At 46.8% G+C, this 20,620-nt stretch overlaps 1 protein-coding gene across 5 annotated transcripts in view; it reads left to right on the top strand.

Annotated features, from left to right (window-relative positions):
* The window catches only part of EVI5 (ecotropic viral integration site 5), an 87,574-nt gene extending 67,280 nt beyond the window's left edge, over positions 1 to 20,294 (top strand). For 2 of the 5 annotated variants that reach the window (XM_068109658.2, XM_068109653.2), the window contains exons 11-19: positions 639 to 671; positions 958 to 1,098; positions 7,377 to 7,466; positions 10,088 to 10,228; positions 11,121 to 11,276; positions 11,647 to 11,793; positions 13,157 to 13,252; positions 17,377 to 17,472; positions 17,725 to 19,456. In XM_068109658.2, the coding sequence (XP_067965759.2) occupies positions 639 to 671; positions 958 to 1,098; positions 7,377 to 7,466; positions 10,088 to 10,228; positions 11,121 to 11,276; positions 11,647 to 11,793; positions 13,157 to 13,252; positions 17,377 to 17,472; positions 17,725 to 17,886 (1,062 nt within the window). In that variant the 3' untranslated portion in view covers positions 17,887 to 19,456. Of the gene's footprint in view, positions 1 to 638; positions 672 to 957; positions 1,099 to 7,376; positions 7,467 to 10,087; positions 10,229 to 11,120; positions 11,277 to 11,646; positions 11,794 to 13,156; positions 13,253 to 17,376; positions 17,473 to 17,724 lie in introns of all 5 variants that reach the window. The other 3 variants (XM_078774876.1, XM_078774877.1, XM_068109657.2) reach the window with 3 other exon arrangements.
* Positions 20,295 to 20,620: the final 326 nt, after the last annotated feature.

Genomic DNA, 20,620 nt, shown 5'->3' with positions numbered 1-20,620 from the left:
AGGATGAAAGGCTGAGTCAACCCCCCTGGTGTTAATTCAGCGATCGACCGGGATTCGATCCTAGGATCCCAAGCCGGCATCCTAACCGCGAAGCCAACTCCAGACTTAGGGCCAAAATAGATATATAGCACGATATCTCAAAACGTTATGGATGGATTTGGATGAAACTTGGGGTGGAGGCTGTGTGTGTGGCAATGACGATTTGATTTGATTTTGATGAAATTCCTGATCCGAATACTAGAATTTTAAAGTGATTCTTCACGATTGAGCGATAGGGCCAAAAACGATACATAGCACGATATCTCAAAAAGTTGTGGACGAGTTATGACAAAAAGTGGTGAATGAGTCGGGTAGGTGACAAAAAAAGGTCGATTAGATTTTGTTTCAGGTCCGGATGCAGATCCCGGGCTATGAGGACACAAAACGTAAACTGTTCGGCCTAGCGGAGTATGCGAGTGCCGTTCTAGTTTACTACTGCCATACGCTACACCTTCTAAAGGATTTTACCTTTACTACCCCAACCCTACTGCTGCTCTTAAACTTCTTCTTCGTATTGTTCTTTTTCAACTTCTCCCTTTTTCCTCCAACCTCTCTATACCGGTCCTTTCCTCGGCCCAACGCCTTCTGCTCGGTTGTAGGAAGCAACGGCTCTGGTTGATAAGGTTGTTCAGGTTGGTACAGATTTTTCTTTTTCATCTTAACATATTGACGCAGTGCACAGTGCCTGTCTCTGTTGGTGACTGCATGCATTTCTATGTTTTAACATTGTTTTGTGCACAATGTCTTTCCTATCCACCGTGCACATTTTCCCTCACTGGCAAACGCCACCAGCACAAGTTTAACGGGAATTCTGTCGTCCATGTTCATTGGAGACTTAAATTGAGGTGAATGTGATTGGTGGGTTACATAATTTTAGAACAAATTGTAACGGCTTGTGAAATGTATTTTTTTCCCCAGGGCCAGGTTATTCGAGCGCAGGAGAGTGAGGAAGCGAGTGCACTTCGGAGAGAAGGAAGTCAACTGAGGCAGCGGCTCTCTCAATGTCAAGGACAGCTACAGCAAAAAGAGACCGAGCGAGCGTGCCTCTCACAAGAACTGGTAAGAGCAATTTTATTTGGCAAGAAAGATGCCAAGGGTGGAGATCCGGGGTGCATGCCGATGCCAAGGGTGGAGATCCGGGGTGCATGCCAATGCCAAGGGTGGAGATCCGGGGTGCATGCCGATGCCAGGGGTGGATATCCAGGGTGCATGCCGATGCCAAGGGTGGAGATCCGGGGTGCTTGCCGATGCCAGGGGTGGAGATCCGGGGTGCATGCCGATGCCAAGGGTGGAGATCCGGGGTGCATGCCAATGCCAAGGGTGGAGATCCGGGGTGCATGCCGATGCCAAGGGTGGAGATCCGGGGTGCATGCCGATGCCAAGGGTGGAGATCCGGGGTGCATGCCAATGCCAAGGGTGGAGTTCCCAGGGTGCATGACAATGTCAAGGGTGGAGTTCCGGGGTGCATGATGATGCCAATGGTGGAGATCCGGGGTGCATGATGATGCCAAGGGTGGAGATCCGGGGTGCATGATGATGCCAAGGGTGGAGATCCAGGGTGCATGATGATGCCAAGGGTGGAGATCCAGGGTGCATGATGATGCCAAGGGTGGAGTTCCGGGGTGCATGCCGATGCCAAGGGTGGAGTTCCAGGGTGCATGACGATGCCAAGGGTGGAGTTCCGGGGTGCATGCCGATGCCAAGGGTGGAGATCCGGGGTGCATGACGATGCCAAGGGTCGAGTTCCAGGGTGCATGTCGATGCCAAGGGTGGAGATCCGGGGTGCATGTCGATGCCAAGGGTGGAGATCCGGGGTGCATGTCGATGCCAAGGGTGGAGTTCCAGGGTGCATGACGATGCCAAGGGTGGAGTTCCGGGGTGCATGACGATGTCAAGGGTGGAGTTCCGGGGTGCATGACGATGCCAAGGGTGGAGATCCGGGGTGCATGACGATGCCAAGGGTGGAGTTCCGAGGTGAATGACGATGCCAAGGGTGGAGATCCGGGGTGCATGACGATGCCAAGGGTGGAGTTCTGGGATGCATGCCGATGCCAAGGGTGGAGATCCGGGGTGCATGATGATGCCAAGTGTGGAGTTCTGGGGTGCATGCCGATGCCAAGGGTGGAGATCCGGGGTGCACGACGATGCCAAGGGTGGAGATCCGGGGTGCATGACGATGCCAAGGGTGGAGTTCCGGGGTGCATGACAATGCCAAGGGTGGACATCCGGGGTGCATGACAATGCCAAGGGTGTAGATCCGGGGTGCATGACGATGCCAGGGGTGGAGATCCAGGTGCATGACGATGCCAAGGGTGGAGATCCGGTGTGCATGACGATGCCAAGGGTGGAGTTCCGGGGTGCATGACGATGCCAAGGCTGGAGTTCAGGGTGCATGACGATGCCAAGGGTGGAGATCCGGGGTGCATGACGATGCCAAGGGTGGAGTTCCGGGATGCATGACGATGCCAAGGGTGGAGTTCCGGAGTGCATGACGATGCCAAGGGTGGAGTTCCGGGGTGCATGACGATGTCAAGGGTGGAGTTCCAGGGTGCATGACGATGCCAAGGGTGGAGATCCGGGTGCATGACGATGCCACGGGTGGAGTTCCGAGGTGAATGACGATGCCAAGGGTGGAGTTCCGGGGTGCATGACGATGTCAAGGGTGGAGATCCGGGGTGCATGACGATGCCAGGGGTGGAGTTCTGGGATGCATGCCGATGCCAAGGGTGGAGATCCGGGGTGCATGATGATGCCAAGTGTGGAGTTCTGGGGTGCATGCCGATGCCAAGGGTGGAGATCCGGGGTGCATGCCGATGCCAAGGGTGGAGATCCGGGGTGCATGCCGATGCCAAGGGTGGAGATCCGGGGTGCATGACGATGTCAAGCGTGGAGTTCCGGGGTGCATGACGATGCCAATGGTGGACATCCGGGGTGCATGACAATGCCAAGGGTGTAGATCCGGGGTGCATGACGATGCCAAGGGTGGAGTTCCGGGATGCATGACGATGCCAAGGGTGGAGTTCCGGGGTGCATGACGATGCCGAGGGTGGAGTTCCGGGGTGCATGATGATGCCGAGGGTGGAGTTCCGGGATGCATGACGATGCCAAGGGTGGAGATCCGGGGTGCATGACGATGCCAAGGGTGGAGATCCGGGGTGCATGACGATGCCAAGGTTGGAGATCCGGGGTGCATGATGATGCCAAGGTTGGACATCCGGGGTGCATGACGATGCCATGGTTGGAGATCCGGGGTGCATGACGAATGCCAAGGGTGGAGTCCCAGGGTGCATGACGATGCTGCTGTCTCAAATCAGCACGTGGAAGTTTTGGACATGGTGAAAATCTCGGAAAAGGAACTTAGAAATACAACAAACAGTGCTGGCATATCAGAGTACAGTACATCACTTCTGAGCTTCTTTTTTCCGTGAAATCCCGAGTTGCCAGAAAACACTTAATTGCATTACGCGCTTTATCATATAGCTTACAGGTTGGGTTACCTGATCGAGATCAGGTTATTTAGATTTTAGTAAAGCATCAGGAAGATTCATGTTTACAGCTGAAGCAAAAATTGATCCGGGAGGGCGCCACGGCAATGATGGGCCAAATGGCCTCATTTGAGGTCGTACAGGATCGTGCAATGACTACTTACACTCAGTGTAGTCAGTCCCGTGGGGACTGTGGACCCTTTGTATGTTAATTTCCATTCTGCATCCGGGATATGCAAATACAATTTGTTTGATCCCCGACAAAATAGGTCACCTTTGAATGGGGTATGGAAGGGTCAAGGTGGAAGCCAAGCTCCGCCCTCTCCCCACGGAGGGAGGCACCTGACATACTATGCTCAATCACCCAGAGAGTCGTTATTTCTTGTTTTAACAACACTTTGATTCAGAATTGCAGTTGTTATTGTGATGTTGACCCAGCACGTGTTGCAATATTTCAATATTTTTGGTACAGCAAATTTCGGGCAATTGATCCAGAGGTATGGAACTAACAACACATTAACAAACCCAACAACTAACAACTAACAACTAACTAATTAACAACAACTAACAAACTAACACATGCGCCAAACCAACACATTCACGAAACTAACACATGTGCCAAACCAACACATTCGCCAAACTAACACATGTGCCAAACCAACATATTCGCCAAACCAACACATGCGCCAAACTAACACATTCGCCAAATTAACACATTCGCCAAACTAACACATTCGCCAAACTAACACATGCGCCAAACTAACACATTCGCCAAACTAACACGTGCGCCAAACCAACACGTGCGCCAAACCAACACATTCGCCAAACTAACACGTGCGCCAAACCAACACGTGCGCCAAACCAACACGTGCGCCAAACCAACACATGCGCCAAACCAACACATGCGCCAAACCAACACATGCGCCAAACCAACACATTCGCCAAACTAACACATGCGCCAAACTAACACATGCGCCAAACTAACACGTGCGCCAAACTAACACGTGCGCCAAACCAACACGTGCGCCAAACCAACACGTGCGCCAAACCAACACGTGCGCCAAACCAACACGTGCGCCAAACCAACACGTGCGCCAAACCAACACGTGCGCCAAACCAACACGTGCGCCAAACCAACACGTGCGCCAAACCAACACGTGCGCCAAACCAACACGTGCGCCAAACCAACACGTGCGCCAAACCAACACGTGCGCCAAACCAACACGTGCGCCAAACCAACACGTGCGCCAAACCAACACGTGCGCCAAACCAACACATTCGCCAAACCAACACATGCGCCAAACCAACACATGCGCCAAACCAACACATGCGCCAAACCAACACATGCGCCAAACTAACACATGCGCCAAACTAACACATGCGCCAAACTAACACATGCGCCAAACTAACTCATGCGCCAAACTAACGCATGCGCCAAACTAACGCATGCGCCAAACTAACGCATGCGCCAAACTAACGCATGCGCCAAACTAACGCATGCGCCAAACTAACGCATGCGCCAAACTAACGCATGCGCCAAACTAACGCATGCGCCAAACTAACGCATGCGCCAAACTAACGCATTCGCCAAACTAACGCATGCGCCAAGCTAACGCATGCGCCAAACTAACGCATGCGCCAAACTAACGCATGCGCCAAACTAACGCATGCGCCAAACTAACGCATGCGCCAAACTAACGCATGCGCCAAACTAACGCATGCGCCAAGCTAACGCATTCGCCAAACTAACGCATGCGCCAAGCTAACGCATGCGCCAAACTAACGCATGCGCCAAACTAACGCATGCGCCAAACTAACGCATGCGCCAAACTAACGCATGCGCCAAACTAACGCATGCGCCAAACTAACGCATGCGCCAAACTAACGCATGCGCCAAACTAACGCATGCGCCAAACTAACGCATGCGCCAAACTAACGCATGCGCCAAACTAACGCATGCGCCAAACTAACGCATGCGCCAAACTAACGCATGCGCCAAACTAACGCATGCGCCAAACTAACGCATGCGCCAAACTAACGCATGCGCCAAACTAACGCATGCGCCAAACTAACGCATGCGCCAAACTAACGCATTCGCCAAACTAACGCATGCGCCAAGCTAACGCATGCGCCAAACTAACGCATGCGCCAAACTAACGCATGCGCCAAACTAACGCATGCGCCAAACTAACGCATGCGCCAAACTAACGCATGCGCCAAACTAACGCATGCGCCAAACTAACGCATGCGCCAAACTAACGCATGCGCCAAACTAACGCATGCGCCAAACTAACGCATGCGCCAAACTAACGCATGCGCCAAACTAACGCATGCGCCAAACTAACGCATGCGCCAAACTAACGCATGCGCCAAACTAACGCATGCGCCAAACTAACGCATGCGCCAAACTAACGCATGCGCCAAACTAACGCATGCGCCAAACTAACGCATGCGCCAAACTAACGCATGCGCCAAACTAACGCATGCGCCAAACTAACGCATGCGCCAAACTAACGCATGCGCCAAACTAACGCATGCGCCAAACTAACGCATGCGCCAAACTAACGCATGCGCCAAACTAACGCATGCGCCAAACTAACGCATGCGCCAAACTAACGCATGCGCCAAACTAACGCATGCGCCAAACTAACGCATGCGCCAAACTAACGCATGCGCCAAACTAACTCATGCGCCAAACTAACTCATGCGCCAAACTAACGTATGCGCCAAACTAACGCATGCGCCAAACTAACGCATGCGCCAAACTAACGCATGCGCCAAACTAACGCATGCGCCAAACTAACGCATGCGCCAAACTAACGCATGCGCCAAACTAACGCATGCGCCAAACTAACGCATGCGCCAAACTAACGCATGCGCCAAACTAACGCATGCGCCAAACTAACGCATGCGCCAAACTAACGCATGCGCCAAACTAACGCATGCGCCAAACTAACGCATGCGCCAAACTAACGCATGCGCCAAACTAACGCATGCGCCAAACTAACGCATGCGCCAAACTAACGCATGCGCCAAACTAACGCATGCGCCAAACTAACGCATGCGCCAAACTAACGCATGCGCCAAACTAACGCATGCGCCAAACTAACGCATGCGCCAAACTAACGCATGCGCCAAACTAACGCATGCGCCAAACTAACGCATGCGCCAAACTAACGCATGCGCCAAACTAACGCATGCGCCAAACTAACGCATGCGCCAAACTAACGCATGCGCCAAACTAACGCATGCGCCAAACTAACGCATGCGCCAAACTAACGCATGCGCCAAACTAACGCATGCGCCAAACTAACGCATGCGCCAAACTAACGCATGCGCCAAACTAACGCATGCGCCAAACTAACGCATGCGCCAAACTAACGCATGCGCCAAACTAACGCATGCGCCAAACTAACGCATGCGCCAAACTAACGCATGCGCCAAACTAACGCATGCGCCAAACTAACGCATGCGCCAAACTAACGCATGCGCCAAACTAACGCATGCGCCAAACTAACGCATGCGCCAAACTAACGCATGCGCCAAACTAACGCATGCGCCAAACTAACGCATGCGCCAAACCAACGCATTCGCCAAACCAACACATGCGCCAAACCAACACATTCCCCAAACCAACACATTCGCCAAACCAACACATTCGCCAAACCAACACATGCGCCAAACCAACACATTCCCCAAACCAACACATTCGCCAAACTAACACATGCGCCAAACCAACACATTCGCCAAACCAAACAAAGAGCGCGACACACATGCAGCAGGTGATAACTTGTTCATATATATCCATAGATTCTGAAGTTTATTTTGGATTTATAATTGTGTTTTATTCAGGAACAAAAGTTGGGCTGTGCAGATTTGAAACAGGAAGCACTCCAGGCAGCGCTGAAGGCAGCCCAGGACAGGGCCGCTGAGCTCGAGAGGGTGAGAGGATGAATATGAGTGTGACAATGGTATATTGGTACAACTTCCATAAAAACGCTTAATATTCTGTAATGTGATGTTTATTTTCAGTTGGCAAGTGAGAGAATGCCTACGTGGTCACAGCTTGTTTAAGCCGTCATGTTGTTACCTCCGCCACCGTAGGTGGCTGGAGGTTGTTTTCACCCCTGTCTGTTTGTCTGTCTGTCTGTCTGAACAAGATTTCTCAAAAACTTGTGGACGTATTCGGACGAAACTTGTCGGACTGGTCTGGTGTCTGACAAGACCGAATTGATTCGATTTTGGTGAAGATCTGAAGATGGATTGGGATGTGAGAATTATTTCATTTTGTAAGTGATCCTTCACCATTGAGAGATGGGGCTAAAACCCATTTATAACATGATATTTAAAAAAGTTGTGGACGAGTTATGAAGAAACTTGGTGGATGAGATGGTTCAGTGACAACAACAAGCAGATTCGATTTTGGTTCAGGTCCGAATCCAGATCCGGCCTATCAGTGGGATACAAAACTTAAACTGTTCAGCCTGGTGGAGGTATGCTCTCTACCGAGTGCTGTTCTAGTTTTTTCTGTGTCTTCTTGAGTCAGAGAGAGTGAGGATAGCAGTAGTTTTTAGACCTGTCCATTTCGTATTGATTTTCTTTGGCGATCATGTGACCTCGGGTTCAAATCCCGGGTACTGTTGTGTTAATTTTTCTTTCTCTCCCCAATGTCATGGTCATTCATTTTTAAGTACCATGCTCTATCCTTTTGAAATGCTGCACATCAAGCAAGGAAGCAGCACGTACCATTTCGAGTCTTTGGAATGACTCAAGCAGGGTCGGGTTCGAACCCCAAACCTCCCGGATTTAGAGCGATCTTACCATTATGCCCCCGAGTCTGGTCATGTAGGTTCTCTTTGCTTTGACCAAAACCAGTCTTGAGATTCAAGCACAGAATGGTCGAGAACAACACGATGTGCATCATCATCACTGTTTCTTGTCCGTAACGAGTGATTTTTCTCTCTTTGTGACTCTCGTTAAGAACTTGGCCTCTTCAGCTGTGGATCAAATGAATGCGTTCAACTTTCATCCACATCAGGATGTGCTCCAGGAACATGTCACCCTGTCCTTGTCAACGCTGCACATGAGTCATGGCCAGTTGAACACCCTTGAGATCATGCGGAACAAATTTCGCACAAGTCTTCCTCTTTCCCAGATTCAGAACACACTTGTAAAGGAAATGCCTGTTTCCTGTGTAATTCTACTACAGGCAATATGAATCTTCGGTATTCCACATCCAACTCGTGCAACTAGTTTGTCACGTGGATGATCATCCTCTTCTTCACGACCAATTTTAGATATTGTTCACCCACCAGTTCACCAGTATTTCCTTCACATGAAGGAAATAGCCCAAAACCTTTTGTCGTAAGCATTTGAATCTCCTCTTGAGGTTGTTCCAGCAGAACATCAAATCGTATAAACTAGCAGCGGTACCCGCCGTACAGGTGGGGCTTCAATTGGGAGGCCCAAATGAAAAGGCAAAATATCAGAAATTGAAGGCTTTTTTATTTTAAACGATTTATATAAACATCCGTTAAATCATATTACACGCAAATCATCAAAATCTAAACAGTATTTGTAGAATTTCAATAAAAGTCACATCACTGTTCATCTCGGTAAATATTATTCCATCGTGTTTGGAAAAATTGGAAATTGGAAAAATTGGAAAAACAATATAGCCTATTTTTACTCCAGGGAGTCCCAGGATTACCCACCCAAAATTTCTTTGGGATCGGTTCAGCCGTTTTTGTGGTACCTGGGAACGGACGGACAGACGGACGGACATTTGGTGAATTATAGTAGGACTAGTAACGGTACCTGCCCTATGGGCGGGGCTTCAATTGGGAGGCCCAAATGAAAAGGCAAAATATCAGAAATTGAAGGCTTTTTTTATTTTAAACGATTCATATAAACATCCGTTGAATCATATAACATGCAAATCATTAAAATCTAAACAGTACATGGCACCCGTTTTGAAAAAAAGATTGAATTCTGCAAAACGGAGGCCGCTACACGTCTTTCTTAGTCGCACGTTTATGTGTGAAGAGTGCGCGCCGAATCTGTAACACGGAAGCGGCCGCTACACCTGTTTCTCAGTCGCTTTGCACACGCTGCCATGTTACTTCGGAGCCGCACGTTTATATAGGAAGAGTTCGTCAGGAGTCGATCTACTCTCTCCTGGTGCGTAGAATTTCAACAAATGCCACATCACTGTTCATATCGGTAAATATTATTCCATCGTGTTTGGAAAATTGGAAAAACAATATAGCCTATTTTACTCCCAGGGGTCCGAGGAATACCCACCCAAAATATCGTTGCGATCGGTTGAGCCGTTTTTGCGGTACCTTCGGACAGACAGACATTTGGTGAATTATAGTAAGATACACTTGTGTCTCTAGGCAAAAGCTTTGATTGCAATTCCTCAGTCAATTGCTTAGCTGTAACTGTTAGCAACACCTCTACCTTACTGCCACTTATGAGTGAGGTTGATATTGCTATAATAATTTTGTGGCACACTATGCACTCTTTGCCCTAATTGTACCATGCCTGCAAAACCCCTTTAGCAAGGACGTGCCTTGCCGGATGAGAGCAACGTGGCACGTCTGACCGACGAGGTTCGTGCGGCAAGGCAACGTGAAGCGGCAGCCGTCTCTGCACTGGAGGAAATGCAGGAAGTCGTACAACAACTACAAAGAGAATGCAAGGTGGGTTATGCCTTTGCACTCCACCTGTGCAACTCAGCATAACCTATTTTCCTATTCGAGATTGTGAATAGGAAGTTGGTATCTCCGAGGTTATGTTTTCACCCCCGGCTGTTTGTCTGTGAGCCGGATATGTCAAGAAGTTATGAACGGATTCCAACAATCTTGGTGGGCAGGTTGAGCGTATGACCAGGAAGATCAGATTGGATTTTGGTGAAGATCCAGATCTGGATAATACAATTATTTAAGGAATTCCTCACAATTGAGAGATAGGGCCGAAAACGATATATAGCGGGATATTTCAAAAAGTTGTGAACGGATTATGACAAAACTTGGTGCATGAGTGGGTAGATGACGAGCGCAATAAACCATCACATGTAGGAACCATGCTGTTGTTTCCATCCATTTCCATGAAGTTTGTGACATTATAATCGGCTGGATAGGGGAGGGTGGAAGAGTTAAAGAATGTATTCCACTATTTTAATGAGATTATGAAGAAACAACATGTAATGATGCAAGAATTCCCTCTTGCTTTGAAGAAGGGGAGAGGGAGAGGAAGTATAGTTGGGAGGTGGCAGAGGTGGGACAGAGTTGGGAGAGGGAGGTTGAGGACTCGGGGAGAGGATTGAAGCTTTGATGGCTTGGAGCGTTTCCAATTATGAAAATTCCATTGGAAGACTATATTCATTCCCATGAGAGTTTACAGTAATTGGGAAGACTGATGTTTATGAAGCTGCAAAAGGTTTTCGGGCCCTTTACTCCATATCTCCATATCTGATCCGTGCATTCCCTGAAGGTATCTGTGCATATCATCCCGGCCTCTCGTGCATGCATATAACCTGATATTGTGCATTCTGGTGCCAAATCGCTCATGGTTCATTCGTCTTCACGGCAGCAGAGCTTTGTTGACGGAGCCGGAAGGCGGAAGGCAGGCCACACAGCTGCACAGCAGCAGCAGCAGCAGGAGGTGTTGGGATTGCGATTTTCCGAGGCGCAGAATGAGGCAGAGCTGAAAATCACCCAACATCGCTTGCGCCAGCTTCAAATTGAGGTGTCAATAGGCGAGGCAACAATCTGCCATCCTGTTACTTGCAATTTTCTCTTCCTGGCATATTTTGCATCCAATGTTGATCCTTGTCTGTCTTTTTGCACGAATACTTTGCATCCTCAATCTGTGTTTCCCATCCCATTGCTTATTACTATTACTCGAGGGCACTCCTGCCCTCTGGGTGGGATTACCATTTTCGATTTTTATCATTTTAAAAATGAATTTTATTGATCACGAGATAAACTGATAAAGGATGACTTGTAATACCGACTGCCACCAAAGGGGGCGATTTTCCAACCATGTGTCCATTTTGGAGTTTCGGTGACATCCACGTTTGCTCCATTAAAGTAAGGTTATTATTTTTCCTGTCCAGAGTGAGTTGCAGAGCTCCCGATTGGAGAGAGCGGAGAAACTTGCTGAGAGAGCCAAGGAGGAGGCACAGCGAGTCGAGGGGGAAAAACTTGCCGTGTTGTCTCGGCTGGAGCAGGCTCAGCGCAGACTTTCGGAGGCCGAGTGCAGGGTATACTCGTACTTTGGGTCTGCTTTCTCCCTTGACCTCGTTATTTAACTTTTAACCCCTTTCCTTTTCATCTAATTTCCTTTCGTTTTTAATACCCTGACAAATGGAAACTGTGGAAAAGGTGTGCTGTCACTTGAGAAACTGACTTGTTCTGATATGATCCGCTCCCTGTTTCATCTTAATAATAATAATAATAATACATTTATTTTATATAGCGCTTTTCAAGAAGCCCAAAGACGCTTTGACAGAGTACAAAAAAACAAGTGCAAAAAGACAAAAATCAATAGGTAAATAATCAAAGCAAAAGGAAGGAGAAGGAGAAGGAGAAGGAGAAGAGATAGTCAGGGGTTAAATGCTGTGGGTTAAATGTTGAATGCAGTGTTGAACAGGTGGGTCTTAAGTGATGTTTTGAATGTGGTGAGTGAGGAGGAGTCTCTGATGGTGTGAGGTAGTGAGTTCCAGAGGGTGGGAGCAGCGATGGAGAAGGCCCTGTCCCCCCCCCCCCCCCAGGATCTGAATTTGGTCCACATGGGGGGGGGGGGGGAGGTCAGGAGGTTGGTACCAGCAGAGCGGAGGTTGCGGGTGGGAGTGTGTCTGGAGAGGAGGTCAGCCAGGTAGGATGGGGCCAGGTTATGGAGGGCTTTGTAGGTCAAGAGGAGGATTTTGTACTGGATTCTCTGGGGGATGGGGAGCCAGTGAAGCTTGTAAAGGACGGGGGTGATGTGGTCACGGGTCCGGGAATGGGTGAGTAGACGGGCAGCGGAGTTCTGAATGTATTGGAGTTTATTGGTGATTATTGAGGGTGAACCAAAGAGGAGGCTGTTGCAGTAGTCCAGACGGGAGGTGTTGAAGGCGTGGATGAGGGTTTCTGCAGCCGTGGAGGAGAGGGATGGACGGAGACGGGCGATGTTTTTCAGGTGAAATAAGGCTGTCTTTGTGATCTGTTTAGTGTATTTGTCGAAGGAGAGGGTTTGGTCAAAGATGATGCCAAGATTCCCGATGGAATCCGGAAATCTTACCCCAAATGGAATCTTACCAAAAATCTTATCCCAAATAAGAATTTATTCTTATAATAAGAATTATATATTAGAATTAGAATCTTATAATAAGAATAAAATAAGAATTAATAAGAATATTCTTATAATAAGAATAAGAAAAACAAATAAGAAAATAAGAATCTTCTCAAATAAGAGGAATAATCTTATCACAAATCTTACCCCAAATGAAATCTTACCCCAAATGAAAGTCAAATGGATTGTGCATTGGTGTACTTCCATGTTGGTGTAGTAACGCTTTGCGTACCATTCGCATTCAAATCGAATTGTTGACATGCATATTTATGACCATTTCTGTGCTCGTGCAGAATAAAGAAGAGGTGATGGCGGTGCGTCTGCGTGAAGTGGACGGCATAACGGCCGTCCTGGAGCTCCAACAACGAGTCGCAGAGCTGGAAATCCAGGTATTTCTCAATTTTTGAGAACGTTTTAATTATATATATATATACAGTGCATTCAGAAAGTATTCAGACCCCTTCACTTTTTTCACATTTTGTTATGTTGCAGCCATATGCTGAAATCGTTTAAATTCATTTTTCCCCTCATCAATCTACACTCAATACCCCATAATGACAAAGAGAAAACAGGATTTTAGAAAGTTTTGCAAATTTATTAAAAAGAAAAAAAAATGAAATATCACATTGACATAAGTATTCAGACCCTTTGCTATGACACTTGAAATTTAGCTCAGGTGCCTCCCATTTCTCTTGATCATCTTTGAGATGTTTCTACACGATGATTAGAGTCCACCTGTGGTAAATTCAATTAATTGGACATGATTTGGAAAGGCACACACCTGTCTATATAAGGTCTCGCAGCTGACAATGCATATGAGAGCAAAAACCAAGCCATGAGGTCGAAGGAAATGCCGACAGAGCTCAGAGACAGGATTGTGTCGAGGAACAGATCTGGGGAAGCACATGAAAACCCGCTTGGAGTTTGCAAAAAAGCACCTAAAGGACTCTCAGACTGTGAGAAACAAGATTCTGTTTTTTTTTGTTTTGTTTTTTTGTATACAAGATTTTTTTTTCACGAGACTCGTGAAAGAGCTAACATTAATCACACAAAAAGTCAAACCGACACATAAAACATAATAAGGGGAGTGGTAGACAAGATAGGGAGAGAGGGGGAAGGACACAAACACAACATTTGAGAGCAGGGACATCGAGAGAACTGTGGGAGGGAGAAGGCTTGGGGGGAGGTGGGAGAGGTATAAAACATATGGACACCAAGAGGTCTGATGAAACCAAGATTGAACTGTTTGGCCTCAATTCTAAGCGTCATGTCTGGAGGAAACCAGGCACCGCTCATCACCTGCCCGCCCAATACCATCCCAACGGTGAAGCATGGTGGTGGCAGCATCATGCTGTGGGGGTGTTTTTCAGCAGCAGGGACTGGGGGACTGGTCAGGGTTGAGAGAACAATGAACGGAGCAAAGTACAGAGATATCCTTAATTAAAACCTGAAACAGAGCGCTCAGGACCTCAGACTGGGCCGAAGGTTCACCTTCCAACAGGACAATGACCCTAAGGCCTAAGCAGACAGGCAAGACAATGCAGGAGTGGCTTAGGGACAACTCTGTGAAGGTTCTTGAGTGGCCCAGTCAGAGCCCTGACTTGAACCCAATCGAACATCTCTGGAGAGACCTGAAAATGGCTGTCCACCAACGGTCCCCATCCAACCTGACAGAGCTTGAGATGATCTGCAGAGAAGAATGGCAGAAAATCCCCAAATCCAGGTGTGCAAAGCTTGTAGCGTCATACCCAAGAAGACTCGAGGCTGTAATCGCTGCCAAAGGTGCTTCAACTAAGTACTGAGTTCAGGGTCTGAATACTTATGTCAGTGATATTTCAGTTTTTTCTTTTTAATAAACTTGCAAAACTTTCTAAAATCCTGTTTTCTTTGTCATTATGGGGTATTGAGTGTAGATTGATAAGGGAAAAAATGAATTTAAACGATTTCAGCATAAGGCTGCAACATAAAGCTGCAACATAAGGCTGCAAAACTTTCTAAAATCCTGTTTACCTTCGCAAAAGCGGAAGGTTATGTTTTGATCGCTGTGTATTTACCTTCGCAAAAGCGGAAGGTTATGTTTTGATCGCTGTGTATTTATTTGTATGTCTGTGTGTGTGTATGTTAATCGCATAACTCAAAAAGTATTCAACCGAATTGCATGAAATTTGGTGGGATGATTGGTTATTATACGGGACACATTTGATTAGATTTTGGGAAACAGATTTGCTCAAATTCTGACTATTTTTAACTCGATCGTATTTCACTCAAAGTCATGAGCGACTGAAGAAGAAGATGTCCATCCAGGACGTCATCACTATAACGCGATCTCCCGCGATCATTTCAACCTCAAAAAAAATTATAATTGCAGATTTGACAATAGATGAGGCATATTAACAAACGAATGAAACAGATTTGCTCAAATTCTGACTATTTTTAACTCGATCGTATTTCACTCAAAGTCATGAGCGACTGAAGAAGAAGATGTCCATCCAGGACGTCATCACTATAACGCGATCTCCCGCGATCATTTCAACCTCAAAAAAAATTATAATTGCAGATTTGTCAAGAGATGAGGCATATTAACAAACGAATGAAACAGATTTGCTCAAATTCTGACTATTTTTAACTCGATCGTATTTCACTCAAAGTTATGATTTGTATGTCTGTGTGTGTGTGTGTGTGTGTGTGTGTGTGTGTATGTTATTCGCATAACTCAAAAAGTATTCAACCGAATTGCATGAAATTTGGTGGGATGATTGGTTATTATACGGGACACATTTGATTAGATTTTGGGAGCAATCGGGTCAAAGGTCAAGGTCAAGGGCAAGTACAGAACAGTAGCTGCGGCGAAGGTATGCGCTCTACCGAGTGCCCGTTCTAGTTACCTTCGCAAAAGCGGAAGGTTATGTTTTGATCGCTGTGTATTTATTTGTATGTCTGTCTGTGTGTATGTTAATCGCATAACTCAAAAAGTATTCAACCGAATTGCATGAAATTTGGTGGGATGATTGGTTATTATACGGGACACATTTGATTAGATTTTGGGAAACATATTTGCTCAAATTCTGACTATTTTTAACTCGATCGTATTTCACTCAAAGTTATGAGCGACTGAAGAAGAAGATGTCCATCCAGGACGTCATCACTATAACGCGATCTCCCGCGATCATTTCAACCTCAAAAAAAATTATAATTGCAGATTTGACAATAGATGAGGCATATTAACAAACGAATGAAACAGATTTGCTCAAATTCTGACTATTTTTAACTCGATCGTATTTCACTCAAAGTTATGCGCGACTGAAGAAGAAGATGTCCATCCAGGACGTCATCACTATAACGCAATCTCCCGCGAAGGTATGCGCTCTACCGAGTGCCCGTTCTAGTTATTTGTATGTCTGTGTGTGTGTGTGTGTGTATGTTATTCGCATAACTCAAAAAGTATTCAACCGAATTGCATGAAATTTGGTGGGATGATTGGTTATTATACGGGACACATTTGATTAGATTTTGGGAGCAATCGGGTCAAAGGTCAAGGTCAAGGTCACGAAAAGGTCAAAATCGTATTTTTACCATAGCGCGGTCAATTTTTATCCAATTGGCATGCAACTAATGCCAAAATGTTCAGAATTCAATGCCCGATCTTGTGATATACGACATGACCCAGTGAAGACATTACCCTTGTTAGCGGTTGGGGGTCAAAGGTCAGGGGGGTCACGACCTTGCAAAATGTGCGTTTTTTGTCATAACTCGGTCAATTCTTATCCGATTTGCATGAAATCAGCACCAAACTGTTCACTGTTCTGTTCCCTACACTCCCATGCCAAGTACAGAACAGTAGCTGCGGCGAAGGTATGCGCTCTACCGAGTGCCCGTTCTAGTTTCTCTTTGTCATTATGGGGTATTGAGTGTAGATTGATGAGGGAAGAAATGAATGAAACGATTTCAGCATAAGGCTGCAACATAGCAAAATGTGAAAAAACTGAAGGGGTCTGAATACTTTCTGAATGCACTGTAGATGTTTCATTTTTTGCAAAATGCCACAATGCCTTCTCGGGGTTCGGAATTTTCTTTGAGCCCTTTAGTTGTGTTGCTGTGCTTATGACAAGCATTCCTAGGTAATGTGCCTGTGTGTTAACATTCCATTTCATGTCGGTATTGATAACGTTCCGTGTGATTTATCTTTTTCTTTTTTTTCAGAAGCCTGGTGTTGGCGTAGCGGTTCGGGTGCCGGTTTGGGATCCTAGGATCCTGGGTTCAAATCCCGGTCGATCGCTGAATTAACACCAGGGGGGTTGACTCAGCCTGTCATCCTTCCGAGGTCGGCAAATTGAGTACCAGTTCACTGGTAATTCCTTGTGTGTCGCAAGAGGCGACTAACAGGGTTGGTGGCAGGAAGGGCATCCGGCCGTAAAACATTGCTTCAAAAAAGGGGACCACAGTGCCCGAAAAAGGCTAACCCCTGCTCTGCGGGAAAAATGGCCTCTAAAGGTGGTTCTTTCTTCTTTTTCAGAAAGAGGAGCGGCAGTTGCAGCTCGAATTGGAGGGAAATGAAGGAACCCCACGCATCCAGGCACTGACAGCCAAAATTCAGGAGCTACAGACGGAGGTATGGATCAAAGGCAATAATGGCATTGCCGCGCTCGTGTAGGAGAGGATGCACAAGCAGCAATATAGGAAGGGGGACGGCTGGGGTTGAGAGAGAGAAGCAGGTTCAATTGCAAGTAGCCTGGGAGGAGCATTTCTGGTTTATCAGGAAGTTCGGGACTCTTAAGGAAAAGGGCTTCTGGGTAAGCAACAAGGGGGGTTCTTTGATTTAAGTATAACTGTGGTATGTGTGAATGTCGTGCTGCTTGGTTAGGTTGCAAGACTGGGGGGAGAGTCGGGCCTTGACCCCTCGATGACCTCCCCATTATCCGAGGAGGACTTTTTATCGAACCCTTCTCTGTCGCTCCTGGCTGAGAACGGTTGTCTCTTCGAAAACGGCGACGTAGCTCACGATGCTCATTCCCCCTCCAAGTGATGTGGGAATTGGTTTGGAGGACAGCTTGCCAAGTCCTCTCACGACTCGCAAGCACAAAGGCTTCCCATTCTCAGAAATACCATCTGCCTCTTCCATTGCACTCCTCACTTTGACTCTTCACTATAAGCTAATTGTGCCATCGTTGTTCTCGCTCCTCCCTCCCATCGTCCCCATCCTTCGTGTCACGTTCCTTGATGATCCGGTTGTTTGCGACTCCTCACCCTCACTCCTCCAACTTCCTCACTGTGCAAGGTTGTTGTACCATAGTGAATGCAAACGAGCAGCACCGCTAGTTGTTCGAGCCAATTCAAACTCATGCAATATCCTTTAATAGATAAATTGCCAATTGAGGTAAATTGTTCAATCCAGGATGGAATGGTGCATGCTCATGCCAGACTGTTGTGGAGTCTTCCTGTGTGGGCACGCAGTCCATCGGAAAGTCTCGTGTCGTCTCTCTTCTTCCGCCCACACGCTATCCTCTTCCCCGCTCCTACTTCTCACCTACGCATGTCCTCTCATCCTTTAGTCTGCCAGCGGTCTCCTGAACTGCCGCCACGTGCCAAAAACAAAAAGGACAAAAGCTTGAAACTTCAGAGCAACAACAAGGATAGGTGTTTTAATTACTGATAGCACCTCATCTGTATATATTTATACCTTTCAGTATTTTAATATAAAATTATGTTGAACCATCTTGAGACGACCGAAGGCAATTCGTTTGCGTTTGCGTACGCGATGCAATGCGCAATTGGCTGACCGGTCGTGTTGCCTTGCGACCAGAAAGGAGTCGCGTAGTTCGACTCCAGGGCCCGGATCTATCGGGCGTAGAATCGACTGTCCGGTTTAGCTCGCGAGTGCTCAAGCTTGAAAATGGCTGTCCAAAGTTGGCACGTGTCAGCTTTCGTATTCCTCTGCGATTGTTTTACATTCCCCTTTTGGGTGGAGGCCTGTGCCTCCTCTTGCATGGCGGCGGAACCACCTCCAAGCGGCATCTCTTACACGCGACGGAATCACCACCAGCTACTAAAGTGCGGAAGTGTTGCTATTTGGCGTGGCACGTTGGCTTCACGAACGCACGGTCCCATTTCAGTGGGCCCCACAAGCTGCACCAGTCTTTAACATTCAGCAACCTTCACTAGTAAATCAGAAACGTAGACACAAACAAATCAGAAACGTAGACACAAACACATTCCACTAGTCAAACTTCAGTTGCCTCTGTACGATAACTTCCCTTCCCATCACCTCTTCTTCATGTAGCATCACAAAGCAGATACATTTTGGACTTTCTTTTATTTATTTATTTTCTTAGTATCGGTCACTTATTCTCCTAATGTTTATTATTATTATTTCCAGTTTTTTTGGGGGTTTTTTTTTGCCTTTCCTGGACATACGTTAAGCTAAGTGGTGCCAAGCAGGTCTTCCCACCACTGACGTGGCGAATCGACAACCCGGGTCTCTCAAAATGCCAAACCTGCGTCTCTTGTGCAGATTTGAGAAATTACATCTGAGTGTTGTCTGTGATATTTTTAAATATGTGTATGCCTACCTACCGACCTATCTATATATATATATATACATATATATTTATGTACGCAGAGTCCATGTACATACTTTGATCGTGTATAGTCACACACACATTTCGTGTAAATATTCCACAACAGTTGCAACCCAAAATCCAGGACATTGTTAGACTGCCATACATCCAGTGGTTTATTCGGCATATTTTTTTGTTTCAATTTTTATTTTTTTACCTTTCAGTATTTGTGAATGCACTACTTAATGTATCCGAGAGATCCTGGTAGGTATCAAAACGTGGGACCAAATGGTGCGGGGGGGGCCTCGGATCCCTACGCCGCCGTTCGCCTTCACACCGGAGAGTTCCATTCGTGTTACTGCGACGACGTCCGAGGTAGCGGCCACGTGACGGGAACATTTCTTTGCGCGTGACATTATTTTTAACATTTGTTGCTCGCATGCTTGACAACCAAATTGCTTCGATTAATAGTTCGTAATTTGAAATCTCCGCCAAAAATCGAAACTACTTTAATTTGCAGACGCGTTTGCCGAATACAGTATATCTTCCAAACTCGCTTTGCTCTGCTCCGCTGAAGCTTTGCAGGCAGGTGTATATATTTAAATCTTTACCCCCTACCCACATTATTTATTAAAAAGACTATGCAGGATTTTTTTGCATAATGATTTCGCGGAAGGAAAGTCGTCTCCATTTAAGTGTTGCTGTTCCATGCCAATTTCTCTTTCCTCTTGTCGTTATCCTATTACCCATTGATACCTCTATGCTGCTCTCCTTGAATCGTTTGCTGTTGCTCTACCGTTTTCGAAAGCCGGATGTGCTGTAATTGCTGAATTGCATTTTGTTTGTTGGTGAAGATGCAAATAAAAGTGAAACGTTTGCTACTGTTGATCATTTGTTACCTCCGCCACCGATGCTGAATGGAGGTTACCTTTTCACCCCTGTCTGTCTTTAGTTGGCGAAATAATTTTGCCAAGTATGTTGGTCTGTCGCGTCTGTCTGTCTCAATTTTTGTCCAGTTTTCAAATAATTGTTCTGAATTTTTGTGTGTGGGTGACCAGCCAAGGACTGCAACGCGCATTTTTGGTCAGGATCCGGCTCCAGATACTAGAATTATTAGCCCTCGTTGGACTTTATTTGAAACGGGGACATATGGATTTGGTCTAGTCCGGCCGCAACCGTATCACGGAGATGTATGGACCGATT

This window comes from Myxine glutinosa, chromosome 3 (assembly GCF_964187855.1).
Source record: "Myxine glutinosa chromosome 3, kmMyxGlut1.1, whole genome shotgun sequence".
NCBI lineage: Eukaryota > Metazoa > Chordata > Myxini > Myxiniformes > Myxinidae > Myxine > Myxine glutinosa.
The sequence above is the reverse complement of the archived record's forward strand: the minus strand, read 5'-3'. Positions and strand labels throughout refer to the sequence as shown.